A 13,741-nucleotide genomic window follows, 5' to 3' on the forward strand; every position below is an offset into this window, starting at 1 on the left:
AAACACACCAAAGGTCTTTTCTTCTTTTCAACTTCCGTTAACCTTCAAAATAAGTGTAATCGCAGAAACAGAAATGCAGAAATGTTAAGTTTTCACTGAGAAAGTTGTCAAAGTAAAGGTTGTTCTTTGAAAATTCGGGATCTGTTTCATCCAATTCAAATTCTCGGAAGAATCTCCAGTTCTTCATTTCCTCACATTTATTTATTTATTTTTCTTTTAATTCTTGTGCTTATTATTAATGTGTAATAAAGTATAAACAGTAAATGAGGTGCAAAAGACTCTTACTTCTGATTCAGGGGAAAAAAAGAAAATGGCAGAATTCTGACGACTGAATTCACTTTATTCAACATAAAAATTAAAAAAAATCCACAATACATGTGCTAAATAGAAACGGGATGGAATTCTATTAAAGGTTTACTGACGGTGTAAAACCTCGACGAAACAAACGTAATAACATGTTTATTACAAGTTTTACAAGGAACAATGTGGTTAAAGCCAAAGTGGGACATTTATTATAGATTTTACTGAATTTGTTCGTCACATCATCACTGCTGCTCGTGTTGGTTTGTGGATTTTAAAGTGTTTTAATGTTTAACAAGGAGTAGAAATGAAACTTAATTTGACTTTGTTAAAGGAAGTGTTGATTTTAATAGAAGGATTTAATCTCAAACACCCTCAGACAGAACATGAAACATAAGCTTGAAATATCTTCATTATATTATCGCTTATTAGACCTTTAATGAATTTATTTTTAAGCATTTAACTTAAAAAGATTTAATGCCTTTGAACCTTTTTGTTTGTCGCCGCTTTATTTATTATATAAGAAAGAGAACAAAGAAATCTGATGATCCTTCCTGAAATCCAGTTCTTTTAAATCTGTTAATTTCTATTGTTTTTACACGATGACTGGAAGTTTTTTCTTATTTTTGTGTGTTTTTTTAAGGTCTGTGGTACATTTAGTGGATAAAACTGGTCCATTCTACCTTTATCTGTTAAAAAAACATGACATTTAACAATTCATTGGCCCATTCAAAGTTCACTTCTTACACAGGAAAACAGAATTTACAATAAACCCGCCAACCCGTCCCACCATGGCAGAACAGCGACACACGGACCAGGAGAACCAGGAGAACCAGGAGAACCAGGAGAGAATCTGCTAAAAGATTTTTCCTCTCCTTGCAGATTAAATAAATAAAAGCAGGAAATCAAAAAAAGCTTCTTTATGGACATCATGTAACACATGTTACAGATGTTTTCCCCCAGTCGTATATATTCCAATATAATTTTATATAGTTTTTTTCTCCAGTGTGACAAACCAGTGTAAACCAGTTAACCAGTAAACCTGTAAACTAGTTAACTAGTTAACTAGTAAACGAGTAAACGCGACCACAAGAAAGGACCAGAAGGTCACATGATACTCAGCCGCCTCCTCAGGAGCCCTGCGTCGTGACCGGCTTCTGCAACGACACACACACACACACACACACACACACACACACACACACACACACACACACACACACACACACACACACACACACACACACACACACACACACACACACACACACACACACACACACACACACACACACACACCCACACCCCAAGAGGTAAATTCACTATAAATAGCATTTAATAGGTGTTTATGTCTTTAAAATGTAAAAACAACTAAAATACAGTAAGTCTTGAAATGGACTTGAGCCTATAAAGGGTTAAATAATGTAACATAACATAACATAACATAACATAACATAACATAACATAACATAACAAAAATAAATAAATAAAATAAAATAAAATTTTAAAAATTTAAACAAAACAAAACAAAACAAAGCAAAACAAAACAGCCAAGTGCAAAATAATATAATTCTTTTTTTTGGCCAGTTTATCAGATTACTTCATTGAAAACAGTAGTTTTATAGCAAATTAGTTTATTTCTTTTAAATTTTAATAGGAAAACCTAATAAAAAGAAATGTCGTGTATTACTGAAGTCACTCAGTGAACTTGATATTGTTGTTCTTCAGCTGTACTGAACACTTTTTGTGATCCAGTGCGACAAAGCGCAGTTTACAAAGCGCAGTTTACAAAGCGCAGTTTCAAAGGAAAGGCATGCAGATCAACAGTTTTCCTGCTCAAACAATCAGTCAGATGATTTCTTACCTTTTCCCGAGAATTAAATGAGAAGTTTGATCGCTTTATTGTCTAAATCAAGCAAGAATTATTGCCACGGATGCATGAAACTCTGGTGCTTTTCCAAATGTCCATAATCAAGTTCAAACTGAAAACACAAACGACGGAGAGTCGCAGTGAGTCGGAGGCAAACTGCTGCAGGCTCACGTACTGTCCCTTTAAATGTCATGAACCGATGAGTTATCATGCATCCTGATTATTAGATAAAAGGCAAATCTGAGTAAATCAGAAGCAGCAAGAAAAAGAAAAGAAAAACCCGCCAACGTTCAGGAAATCCACCCGAGCAGAAGCTACAAGCGGCGAGAAGAGTTCACCTCCGTCGTTCCTCACGTTTTTCTTCAAAGTCGATGAGAAGATTGAGGTTTTATTTAAGTATTCTATGTACATTCATTCATTTAATTAAGTATTAATTTAAGAATGATGACCGGTTAACCTGCTAATTCCATTAAAAGAACTCAGCTTATTTCTTATGCAATTTTTGTGAAAGTTAAAACAAAACCTGACACTTCTGCTTTAAACGTCTCATATAATCAATTTTTTATTTTTTTTTACATTTTTCCTTCAAAACGCAAACGTTACTTCCAACGAATCCATTTAGATAATAAGGCAAAATATGAGACGTCTATAAATATATGACTGATATTACGGTAAGTTTAGGTAATAATTCTGATGGTTATAAAGCTCGTAACCGTGTAACTACCAATGACGTAATAACCTGCTAATTATGTAATAATAGTAAAATATTTTTTGTGGTGTGGTACTTTGTTTTCTCAATGAATGAATGAATGAATATGACGACTGTCCATTCAAATAAAGATATTTTTGATCAAAAAAACAACTTTTGATTAAAGAAATTAGTTTTTTTTTTATGTGTTATTGTAATATTATTACTAATTGAACCATGCTACTGCAATAATAACTTTTTTTTTAATTTAAACTTTGTCCAAAAACTATATTAATATTAAAACGAGTAATATTTACAGGTATTACATGACTGGTCATTGTTACACGGTTGTAATGAAGCTCTTCTCATAGACCCTGAGGTCTTTTATTGTGAAGGCCTGCAGGTTTCCAGTGGAAGCGTGGAGGTGAACTCTCGGCGGCGTGATGAAGTGACTCGTACCGCAGCACAGGGAGCCCCGGGGCGGGGCGTGGCCAGCGGACTCCTCCGAGGCAAGGAGCCCCTGTAGGGGGCGCTCCTCACAAACCTGTCCGCCTGGCCTGGGGACATACAGCAGCACAAAACCCTGCTGACACCTCATCGTCTCGTCTGAACTCCTTCTCACGGGTAAACTCGCTTGAATAAATGAAGCGAGGCGACGTTTGGGAGTTTTAACTCACAGAATCAGTTCAGCTACGCAGGACTAAAATGAAGATTTAACCCCCCCCGCCTCAAAAAAACAAAACAAATCTACATCTAGAGTTAATAGCTTATTGAAATCAGAAAAAACAAAAAGGATTTTGATGATTTTCTCGCTTGTTTACGTTAAATTCTACTTTTTCAGTTGGTGAAACTGAAAAAGTCAAGTTCTGCCAACAAGTTTTCTTCTTTAGTTTTATTCTCGTTACTATGGAAACCAGTGAATCGGAAATATCGGCCACGACTTATTTCATTAAGTGGTGACGTATGAATTAATGATCACGCATCCCCTTTGCATTTATGAAGCCGTCGCTACTCGCTCGTCCTCTCACGTTTAATTTCAAGATAAATAATACGACTGTTGACTACGTTGATATTTAGGGACCTCGCGAAAGGCCGGGCCTGTGGCCCTCTTGTAATTCGCATGCCGCCAACAGTGGGCTAGGGTTAGCTTGGATAGCTCGCGGCCTAGCATGCTAACAAACATTGTCCTATTGAGCTGAAATTTGGTAGGTGTCCTAATGGGGGCGTTGCGGTCACGAATCACTAGCTAATTAGCTGGTTTTGATGCCGTTTTTTCAAAATAAAAGTCCTAAAAAAATTTAAACACTTAAAAATGATCATTAACCGGTCTAGAGGATCGTGCCCACCCCGACGGGCTTACGCGAGGTCCTGGCCAATGCTGCTTTACTATTTACGACTGCGAGACACGACAAAGTACCAAGTAAACATTGCCGCGGTTAATTCAGAAGTTGAGTCGCTGCCTCGTGTTGTTAACCAGGATTACACCACAAGGATAAAATAATAAAGATATTTGAATGAGAGTGTGTGGATATTCTCATTAGACTCATGAAGGACCCATCCTGAGGGTTTCCAGGTCAAACAACAAATGAGAAGATATTAAATAAAAGGGGAAAAAATAAATGTTATCATGTGAGAAAATGGTGGAACCGATTAATTTGAGTAAAAAACGAAAGAGTCAAAACAAAAAAAAACTAGTTTTCAAGATAAATATCTTATCTTATGAAGTCATCCAGGGTGGAGGTTCACACACTTCATCCACGTGGGGGAGGCAGAGTGTCTGTTGAACATCTTCATGTTCTCGGGGTTTAATGAGGTGAAGATGTCGGGAGTCTCTCTCTGTGTGTGTGTGTGTGTGTGTGTGTGTGTGTGTGTGTGTGTGTGTGTGTGTGTGGGGTGGTGGGGGGTGGGGGGGTTGGGGGGGGGGACTGGACTTACTTGTGGGAAAGTTGTGGGAGAGTCTTCTGGCTTGGACGGGGATCGCTGACTGGAAGACATGAGGACGAGGGGGGGAGGAGAAACGAGTGGTTTAGATTATACTGGTTCCCACTCGTCATTTATAAAAAACAGAAGGAATTAAAAAAACAAAAAAAATATAAGTCTGAAGTGTGTCAGAGAACAGAATGATCTGATTGGACGGATTCAACCTGAACAAAGTTCATATTAAACATTATTGAGTGTAAATCAGCTTCTATCCGTGACTCGCTTTCACATTAAAAGGAGACCAGGACTTTATTTATTATTTCACATTAAAAGGAGACCTGGACTTTATTGTTATTTATTATTTCACGTTAAATGGAGACCAGACTTTGTTCCAGAGTCGATAAAAACTTCCTGCTGGTAACAATAGATTTCACAAGTAAAGTAAATTGGCAGTTTCCCACCGTGAGAAAGGGGGAAGTCGCTTCAAGCAGCCTTGTTTAACCCGACAAGCTGTATTATGAACAGATGAATTCAATAATGAAGTTATTCTACGACATAACAGGAGAAAATCCATCCAGGCAGTTATGTAGAAAGAAGTATGGAGAAAATGCGAGTTTTATTTGATCCAAATCTTCTTTTTAGCTCTTCGAGTTGTTTCCCTGGGGACGGGACGGGACAGGAGGGGACGGGACGGGAGAGGAGGGGAGGGGACGGGACAGGAGGGGACGGGACGGGAGGGAGGGGATGGGAGGGGACGGGGGGGAGGGAACGGGAGGGGATGGGAGGGAAGGGGACGGGACGGGAGAGGAGGGGACGGGAGGGAAGGGGACGGGAGGGGACGGGAGGGAAGGGGACGGGAGGGGACGGGAGGGGGGTGGAGGGGAGGGGATGGGAGGGGACAGGAAGGGACGGGATGGGACGGGACGGGAGGAGAGGGGAGGGGATGGGAGGGGATGGGAGGGGACAGGAAGGGACGGGACGGGAGGAGAGGGGAGGGGAGGGGAGGGGAGGGGAGGGGAGGGGATGGGAGGGGACAGGACGGGACGGGACGGGAGGGGACAGGACGGGATGGGACGGGGACGGGACGGAAGGATACGGGACGGGACGAGAGGGGACGGGACGGGAGGGGATGGGACGGGACGGGACGGCATGGGACGGGACGAAGCAAATGGACGAGACGAAGCGACACACAAAAAGAGAGGGGGAGGAGTTTAGCTCCACAGTCTTACCTTCCGTCTCCTGTCCTCCGGGACGCCGGCGGCGTTCAGGGCAGCGATCCTGTCCTCCAGCAGGGACACCTGGAGACCAAAACCACCGGTCAACATTTCCCGTCCGTCCGGCCGGCTTGAGCTCCGACCGGCCGACCCGGACGTCACCTCGCTCTCCGCGCTCTGCACGCTGGCGGCGGCCTGAGCCACGCGGCCCTCCAGCTCCGCCAACATGGCGGTGGAGCCGCGGAAGCCGGTCCTGGGGGACTCGTCAGGGACGGGGACCCTCCTCTCCGGGCTGCCCGACGAGGACGGACGGCTCTGCAGAGACACCGGGTTCATGTGAAGCTCTGCTCCTGTCCTTTACCTCCTGGGACTTTTACTTTGAAAGTCACCCGAGTAACAATCCAACTTGATCATCTGATTAATGTTTATAGCAACTTGTTCGGTGTGTGTGTGTGTGTGTGTGTGTGTGTGTGTGTGTGTGTGTGTGTGTGTGTGTGTGTGTGTGTGTGTGTGTGTGTGTGTGGTTTCATTACAAAAACAGACAACAGCTCCCACTCGTCCAGTGTTTTTCAACCTTTTTGAGCCAAGACACACTTTTTTGTTTGGAAAACTCTGGAGGTACACCTCCACCTGAACATGTTAAAATGTGAAACTCTGTAGCCTCTATTAACAATATAAAGTCTTTCTCATCAAAGACATCAAAGTCATTGTCATCAAAGACATGAAAGTCATTCTCATCAAAGTTTGATCAACAGGAACCCAGTAAATCCAGAAAGCAAGGACTTTTTTTAATAGTGCCTCCCTCAGTGTGAAACCTGGACCTGATGGATGAAGAGCTGAGATCCTGGTTTTCAAAAACTTCTCCATCACTGTCACTGACACAGTACTTTGATACAAGATGGTAGCAGGAGGTGGAGATGAACCACACTGACGTCTGTCACTTTACATTTCACCGGCAAAGTTCTGTGCTGCCCTCTAGTGGTGAAGAGTATTTATACATGATTACTCTGCAACACACTGTCGCTGTGAGAGCAAAGGTTTTTTTAGAGGAAAATGTGAAATTGGATAATTGGTTGAAAAACTCTGCTCTGGTGGTCCGACATGCTTACGACATCATTTTCAGCGTTCCATGTAAACGGACTTCCTCGCGTCATTTTTGATGTAAATTAACCCTCTGATCAATTCATGGGCCGTCTTCATATTGATCACATTGTTTTGGCGCCGTCAAAACTATTAACTCATTTAAAGCCGTTCTAGGAAAGAGGCTGTTTGATTTTATTATTTAATCCTCTTTTACATGGAGCAACGCAATTAAATCGTCCAGGCTCTGATTTGGATTTTAATTAATTAATTTTAATTGTAAAAAAAAAATGGTTGGACTTTGACCATAGTTGCTTATTTAGAGTGGTTTCCTCTATTTAAAAAAAAAAAAAAAAATTCTGTAAAGAAAAACTATTTTGAGTTGATTCTATTTGACGCTTTTTTTTTTTTTGAACGACTCATGATTTTCACAGTTACTGAACCTTTTTTCTCTCCTGTTTAATCAAACACGAATCTTCTTTCCTGTTTGAATTTCCTGCCGAGCAGTTTAGCGTGAAACCCTTTGGCTCAGTGTGGTTTCGTGACTCACGACTAACAAACTGCCAGAGGAAACCAATTTGCCAAATTTCTTCAATCCTTCCTCCGTTTCAGGATTAGAGAACTTGGTGGCCTCGGTCCACTGGCTTGATTTATGACGCTCGTTTGCGTTGGAACCGGATTCCGGCGGAATTTCGCGAAGTGGAGGATGGACTGTGCAGCGATCCAGATGTTCAGTCCGATTAACTTCAACCGCCGGCAAACAAGCGTGAATCAGCGTGATCGGCGCTCTCTACCGTCTGAGACTCGTCCTCCCCGCCTCTGGAAACCACGGCGCCGGCCCTGGACGGCGGCCTGGTGGGGGGCCCCGAGGCTCCCGAGGCCCCCGAGGCCCCCGAGGACCCGTCCTCGTCGGAGGACAGGCTGTGGTCGCTGATGTTGTCCGTCAGCTCGTGCAGCTTCTGCCGGAGCTGCAGCTCCTCCAGGTCCACGTCCTCCAGCGGGGGGGGAGGGGAGCTGCTGTTTGGAGTCATGGGGGTCTGGGTGGGGGGGGAGGGGAACCAGTCAGATCATCTCAGAGACTTAAGACTTACATAATCGTCCCACCATGATGCATTCATGCCAAGTCTTCGTCGTCGTGCTTTGCACTGTTGATCAACAGATTAACAGCTAATCGAGTTTTTGAAAAACCCTTCATGGTCCATAAGTGCTGTGTCATTCACACCAGAATTGAAGTAAAAAACCAGGTTCCCGGCTCGGGGGCACCTGCGGGGTACCACACTGAGATTTTCAGGTGGATCCGATAGCTCGCGGCCGAGCATGACCATTAGCATGCTAGCAAACATTGTCCGATTGAGCTCAAATTTTGTAGGCGGCCTAATGGGGGCGCTGCGGTCACGAATCACTAGCTAGTTAGCTGGTTTTGACGCTGTTTTGTCAAAATAAAAGTCAACAACCATTTCATTCAACTCTGCTAGCCGCCATCTTGGGGTCACCAGCGCATGCTAAACGTAACACGTACATCCCAGGCTAGAAAATCCACAAAAACAATTGTAGCTCGCTTGCTAGTCCGTAAAGTGAGGTAAAGCTCTATCCCATAGAAGACCCCCCCCCCCCCCCCCCCCCCCCCCCTCCCAATAACTCTTCCATGAGGTTTCCACGGGATCGAGCTTTTACTCAGCTTTAAAATGAGGTATTGTTTGTGTTGCTACCTGGATCCTTTTGTGGGTTTTCCTGCGTGGGATCTATGCGTTCAGCACGAGACCTTCCCAAGATGGCGGCGCCGTGAGGCTTCTAGTGTTTTATATCTATGCCCGAAACGACAGGTCTAACCTGGGACTGGTTCCAATATGCTCGTCAAGCCGTTTCTCTAATTGCTCGGCGACTCGGGATCTGGATTCGCTTCACGAGCAGGAAAGGAAGTGGGAAAAGACGCTGATTGCAAACTGTTAGAAATTCATTGATAAGTATTTCCAGCAGTAGAAACAAATGAAACAAAGCTGATCGTAAATAGAGCGTGTTTTCATTTAAGGCATATGAATGATAACACTTCTTGAACGCATCCCGAGCGCGTCTGAAATTCTTACTTTGAACCATCTGGTCGTTTTATCAAATGGTTTCACAAACAGACCAGTTCTGTTCGTTCAGTTCTCAGATTTCTGCTTGTTGCTTGGCGTTTTCCAAATATTTAGATCAGCGCATTTCTGTTGAGTCTGCGAGTTTCTAGTTGTTGTTTTTTTTAATCTTCGCCTCCACACAATGAAAAGTCATTTTGTCAGCAGTGAATCATCAAAGAAACTCCCGACCCGAACACATCAAACGTTTAAAATCAAATATTCAAATATTCAAACCGTCGACTGCTTTATCAAGGGGAGGGGACGGGACGGGATGGGACGGGACGGGACGGGACGGGACGGGACGGAGCAAATGGATGAGACGAAGCGACACAAATAAAGAGGGGGGGGAGGAGTTTAACTCCACAGGGACGGAATGAGCGCAGAGACTGACGGAGGCGAGACGAGGACTTCCTGTCAGGTTTACCTGCTCGTGTCTTGAGGACACCTTCTGCTCGATGCGGCTCAGGACCGTCTCGATGGCCGACATGCGTCTGTCCAGGTCGCCGATCTGGATGAAGACGAAGCGTCGTCAGTTTTTATTTGGGACACAGGTAATCGTCTGACTTGACCCTGGAAGGTTGTGAGTCCCAGCAGGAGGGACTGAGCAGCAGTTCAACTGCACAGAAATGCTCAGTTGCGTCGATCGATCTGAAAAACCGGCACCGATGTGACAAATCTGAAATGGACGCCGCAGCTGGAGCGTATTCTGGAACCATCTTTGATGATTGTGTGTGAAACGTGGAACTGGTCCGGTTCCAGGACCGTTTTCAAACATTAGAATTTAAAGTCCCAGTGAAATGTAAAACACTACTTTGCAGAAAACGATAGTTGTGGTTCTACTTGTAAGGTTCCTCCGACTCTGCCCCACCACTGTTGTCCCATAACAAAGTTATTTGAATTTTAAATCTCCAGCCGAGGAAGTCGGGGGAATCCTTCTCCTTCGTGGGCCATTGTGGGCGGAGCCTATGTGTGACGTCACGAGTTGTGCAGATCTCGATCTGTTGTGTTTATATCGGCTTGTTTTCCTCTTAAATATCCAAGTTTTTACAGTGTTTTGAAGTTATAGTCGGCGTTTTATGAGCCTTGATGAAAGATTGAGCCTGGAAGAGACCAGAGAGGAGAAAAGGAGCACGGGTGGTGGGAGCCGCTAGCCACCCGAGCTAGTGGCTCGCGGGAGCCACTAGCTGGAGCGGCTAGTAGACGATCAAGTAACACCTGGACTCATCTTCGGTGATCTTGTTGCTAATTCCTAATTAGACCCAATGTGTAATAATTGGCCGGTGTGATGTTAAAAACGAGCGATTCTGCGAGGGTTAGGTGTGGATTGATTACCGGACCTGCGGTGGAGGGTTGGCCGAGGTCAGGCTCTCCTGGGAGGCGTGGCTGCGGAGGGCGAGGTGCGGCTGGTAGGGCGGGTAGAACGGCTCGTCCGAGTCGTCAGAGTCGTCGGGCGGATAGGCGACACCGCTGCAGGACGAGTGGCTGAGCCGGGAGGTGGAGCGCAGCGGCAGGAACTCTGGGAGGAAGTGACGGGACAACGACAACGTGGTTGAGCAATAAAGTTGACGAGGGAGTCGACATCAGTGTCGTTGCCCCGGAGGAGCGACGAGGCAACAAGTCCAGATGTTCCTCACTGGTCACACCTCAGTCATGTGATGAACTCAGTTAGAATGTTAGAAAACCCAAAATGTAACGAGGATTTAGAAGTGAGAATTTAAATGGGGGCGGTTAAATCATCATTTTCTTCTTCTTCTCACTCCCTTTCAGGAAAAACTGGAGTTTTCTTTCTTTCTTTCCTGTTCCAGGTCACATTTGATGTTAAATGTGAACTGTTTTTTTTTTTGTTTGTTTTTTTGGGGGGGGAGGGCTGAAATAAATATAATAAATAAATAAACAAACAAACACACAAACATATATACATTTTAAAAAAGTAATTAAATAAATAAAAATTAACATTTAAACTAAAAAAAACACATACAAATAAATAAACAGTTATATATAAATAAATAAAAATACTTTTTAAAAATATAAATACACATACAAATGGATAAGCATATAAATAAATGAATAAATAAGTAAATAAATAAATAAATGTGTTTAATGCCTATACACTGTTTTGCATTGACAGCTAGACAAATCGATGACAGATTATATACAACAGAAGACTATGAATGATTTGGGCCACAGCAATCTTACATCAATACCAGAAACTGTATAAAGATGTATGTAAAAAATAAACTTTATGATTGAATGAAATTATTCCACCATTAGGGGAAATGATTTAGCCTGGCCCACAATGTAATATTGAAAAGTTTTTAAGTTTAGGTCTCAGCATCTTGTCACATCATCAACCAGTTATTACATTTTGGGTTTTTATCACATTATATTTGAAAAGAATTACTAGTCGTTGTTCCATATCGGGCTCCAACTCTGCTTCTTCTTACAATTTTATAATTCATCCCTTCATCAATGTACTTATCTGGATTATAGAGCATCTTCCTCCCACTAACTGATATCCTCCAAATGAGCCGGTCAATCACAACGTTCAGCTGGACTTTACTCATATCTTTATTCTTCATCGCCAATAAAAACCAGTCACTCATGTTTTCCTCATGTTTCCCCCCACAGCCACAGGTCCGGGACGTCCAGCTCACCTTGTTTCCCCTCCAGGTCCAGACCTCTGCCTCGCCGCCGCTCCGTGAGGACGACGGCCTCCCCTCCCCCGACATCCATCACCAGGATGTCCGGATCGCCAAGAGAGGCGAAGGACTGCTGCAGAAACACGTAAAAAAAAGGAGAAAACAAACAGCTTTAACACGGTTTACACAAGTTTTGAACATGAAGAACAACAACAATCAGTGATTTCTGATTTGTGATTGATGCCAAAATGTAATGGAATCTTCGATACCTCATATTTGATCTCTGGTGAAGATCTTGTCAAAACAGACAGACAGACTAAATCTACGCCAGGGGTTTTACTTTTTAATACTCTGCTGCAATGTGAGCAATACAAGAATATAAACACATCGGCCCCAATATGAAAATGTTCTCAGTGTTTCTGTGGAAGCAGACCTCGCTTTCAAAATGTTGCTGTGTAAATATGGAACTTTCCTGAAATGAGAAACACAAAAACTAAACGTTGTCTCTTCAATTGTTGTCGTTTATTCTTTTTTTTTTTGCACAATGTCCCGTTTGCTCCTCTACTTTCTCTACAATTCCCAAAATACAATTTAAATGAACTAAAATGAACAAATTAGCTTGATGACTCCATCCATCCATCAGGGAGCCGCTCCACTTTAATTCAAGTGTCTCGTTTCTTTTGACAAACACAGATGGACAGACTACTTTAGCAAACTAAAGTAGGAAGAAACACAGTTTCCCTCTGAGACGTCTGCGTTTCCACGAAGGGACCGACCAGACGCATTAAGAACTGTCTTTGGACTTTGGGCCGTAAATGTAAAGTAAAGATCAAAGTGAGATCAAAGAATGATTGAGACGAGACGTGTCGACGCGTCAGCCGCAGATGAGTTCGTCCATCGTCTACCTGGTCCAACCGTCCTCTCGGTTTGCCGGAGACGCTCCCGCCCAGTTTGAAGACACATGGATCCACCGTCAATCGTCGTTTGGTCTTTTTTCTCTTCGGGAGGACAGAAGATGAAAGTGAAGCCAGTGAGGGAGCAGGAAGGAAAGAGGATTTCTACACCGACATGCATCATTGTCTCTTTATCAGGCAAAGGTATTCATTGGATGAGCGTCGAGCTATTTAAAAACGTTTATGGTTTTTCCTTGAATCCACATTTATTAGTTGGAGGATATGAGCCCATTGCATCTTATTGTGATGGTATAGGTTTCATGGTAATCCGCTTTCTGTCCTTCCTGGCTTCCATTAATCCATGAAATAAACAAAGCATTAGTCCTATAAATTATACCATTTGTATTTTACCATAATAATGTATCTAATATATATATACTGTATATATGACCAATAAAAGTTTTTTTTAGGTAAAACAAAACAAACGTATAATGAATATAAGGTGAAAACTTTGAACGACACTCTAATGTGAAGCATAATGTTAACAGTTAAGACCATCATTTATTCTATGACCACCCAGTCCAACCAAAAGGCTTGGCCGCAGTACTCCGCTCAGACCAGTAGAGGGGGCTCTGCTTCAAAGTAACTCCAGAGAAGGGCCACAGGAAGCAGCAGCTGGTCTTCCAGCAATCTGGGTTTTTTCTTTTTGAGTTTTTTTTTTTTTTTGCCACATCCATGCAAAGACCAAGCGTACACATGTGATGTAAATAAAAGCTGCGTCAGTAGTCCGGTTTGAAACGAAGACAAGGCGTGCAGAGGCCGTTTTTCAACTCCCCAGCCAACGCAGCCATTGGAAGTAAACACAGCCCGGCTCCCACACTGCACACAGATCGTGGTATAAACAATAGTAGTCTTGGTTTTTTTTTTATGACAAAATTCCAGCAGACTCGACTCCCAGCTCCTCCCCCACAGACTCTTTTTTTCTTTTTTTTTAACAGTTTCCACACTTGAACCCTTTCATGT

At 43.1% G+C, this 13,741-nt stretch overlaps 1 protein-coding gene across 1 annotated transcript in view; it reads right to left on the minus strand.

The window, feature by feature from the left end:
- Positions 1-326: 326 nt before the first annotated feature.
- The window catches only part of mlphb (melanophilin b), a gene marked incomplete at its 5' end in the record, with an annotated part of 39,479 nt that continues 26,064 nt past the window's right edge, over positions 327-13,741 (minus strand). The window contains 9 exons of the mRNA XM_080497743.1: positions 327-1,457; positions 4,794-4,842; positions 6,008-6,076; positions 6,155-6,307; positions 7,867-8,109; positions 9,611-9,694; positions 10,524-10,702; positions 11,841-11,958; positions 12,731-12,823. Of these exons, the coding sequence (XP_080353869.1) occupies positions 1,408-1,457; positions 4,794-4,842; positions 6,008-6,076; positions 6,155-6,307; positions 7,867-8,109; positions 9,611-9,694; positions 10,524-10,702; positions 11,841-11,958; positions 12,731-12,823 (1,038 nt within the window). The 3' untranslated portion in view covers positions 327-1,407. The remainder of the gene's footprint in view (positions 1,458-4,793; positions 4,843-6,007; positions 6,077-6,154; positions 6,308-7,866; positions 8,110-9,610; positions 9,695-10,523; positions 10,703-11,840; positions 11,959-12,730; positions 12,824-13,741) is intronic.

Source organism: Blennius ocellaris (genome assembly GCF_963422515.1).
Source record: "Blennius ocellaris genome assembly, chromosome: 6".
Classification (NCBI taxonomy): Eukaryota; Metazoa; Chordata; class Actinopteri; order Blenniiformes; family Blenniidae; genus Blennius; species Blennius ocellaris.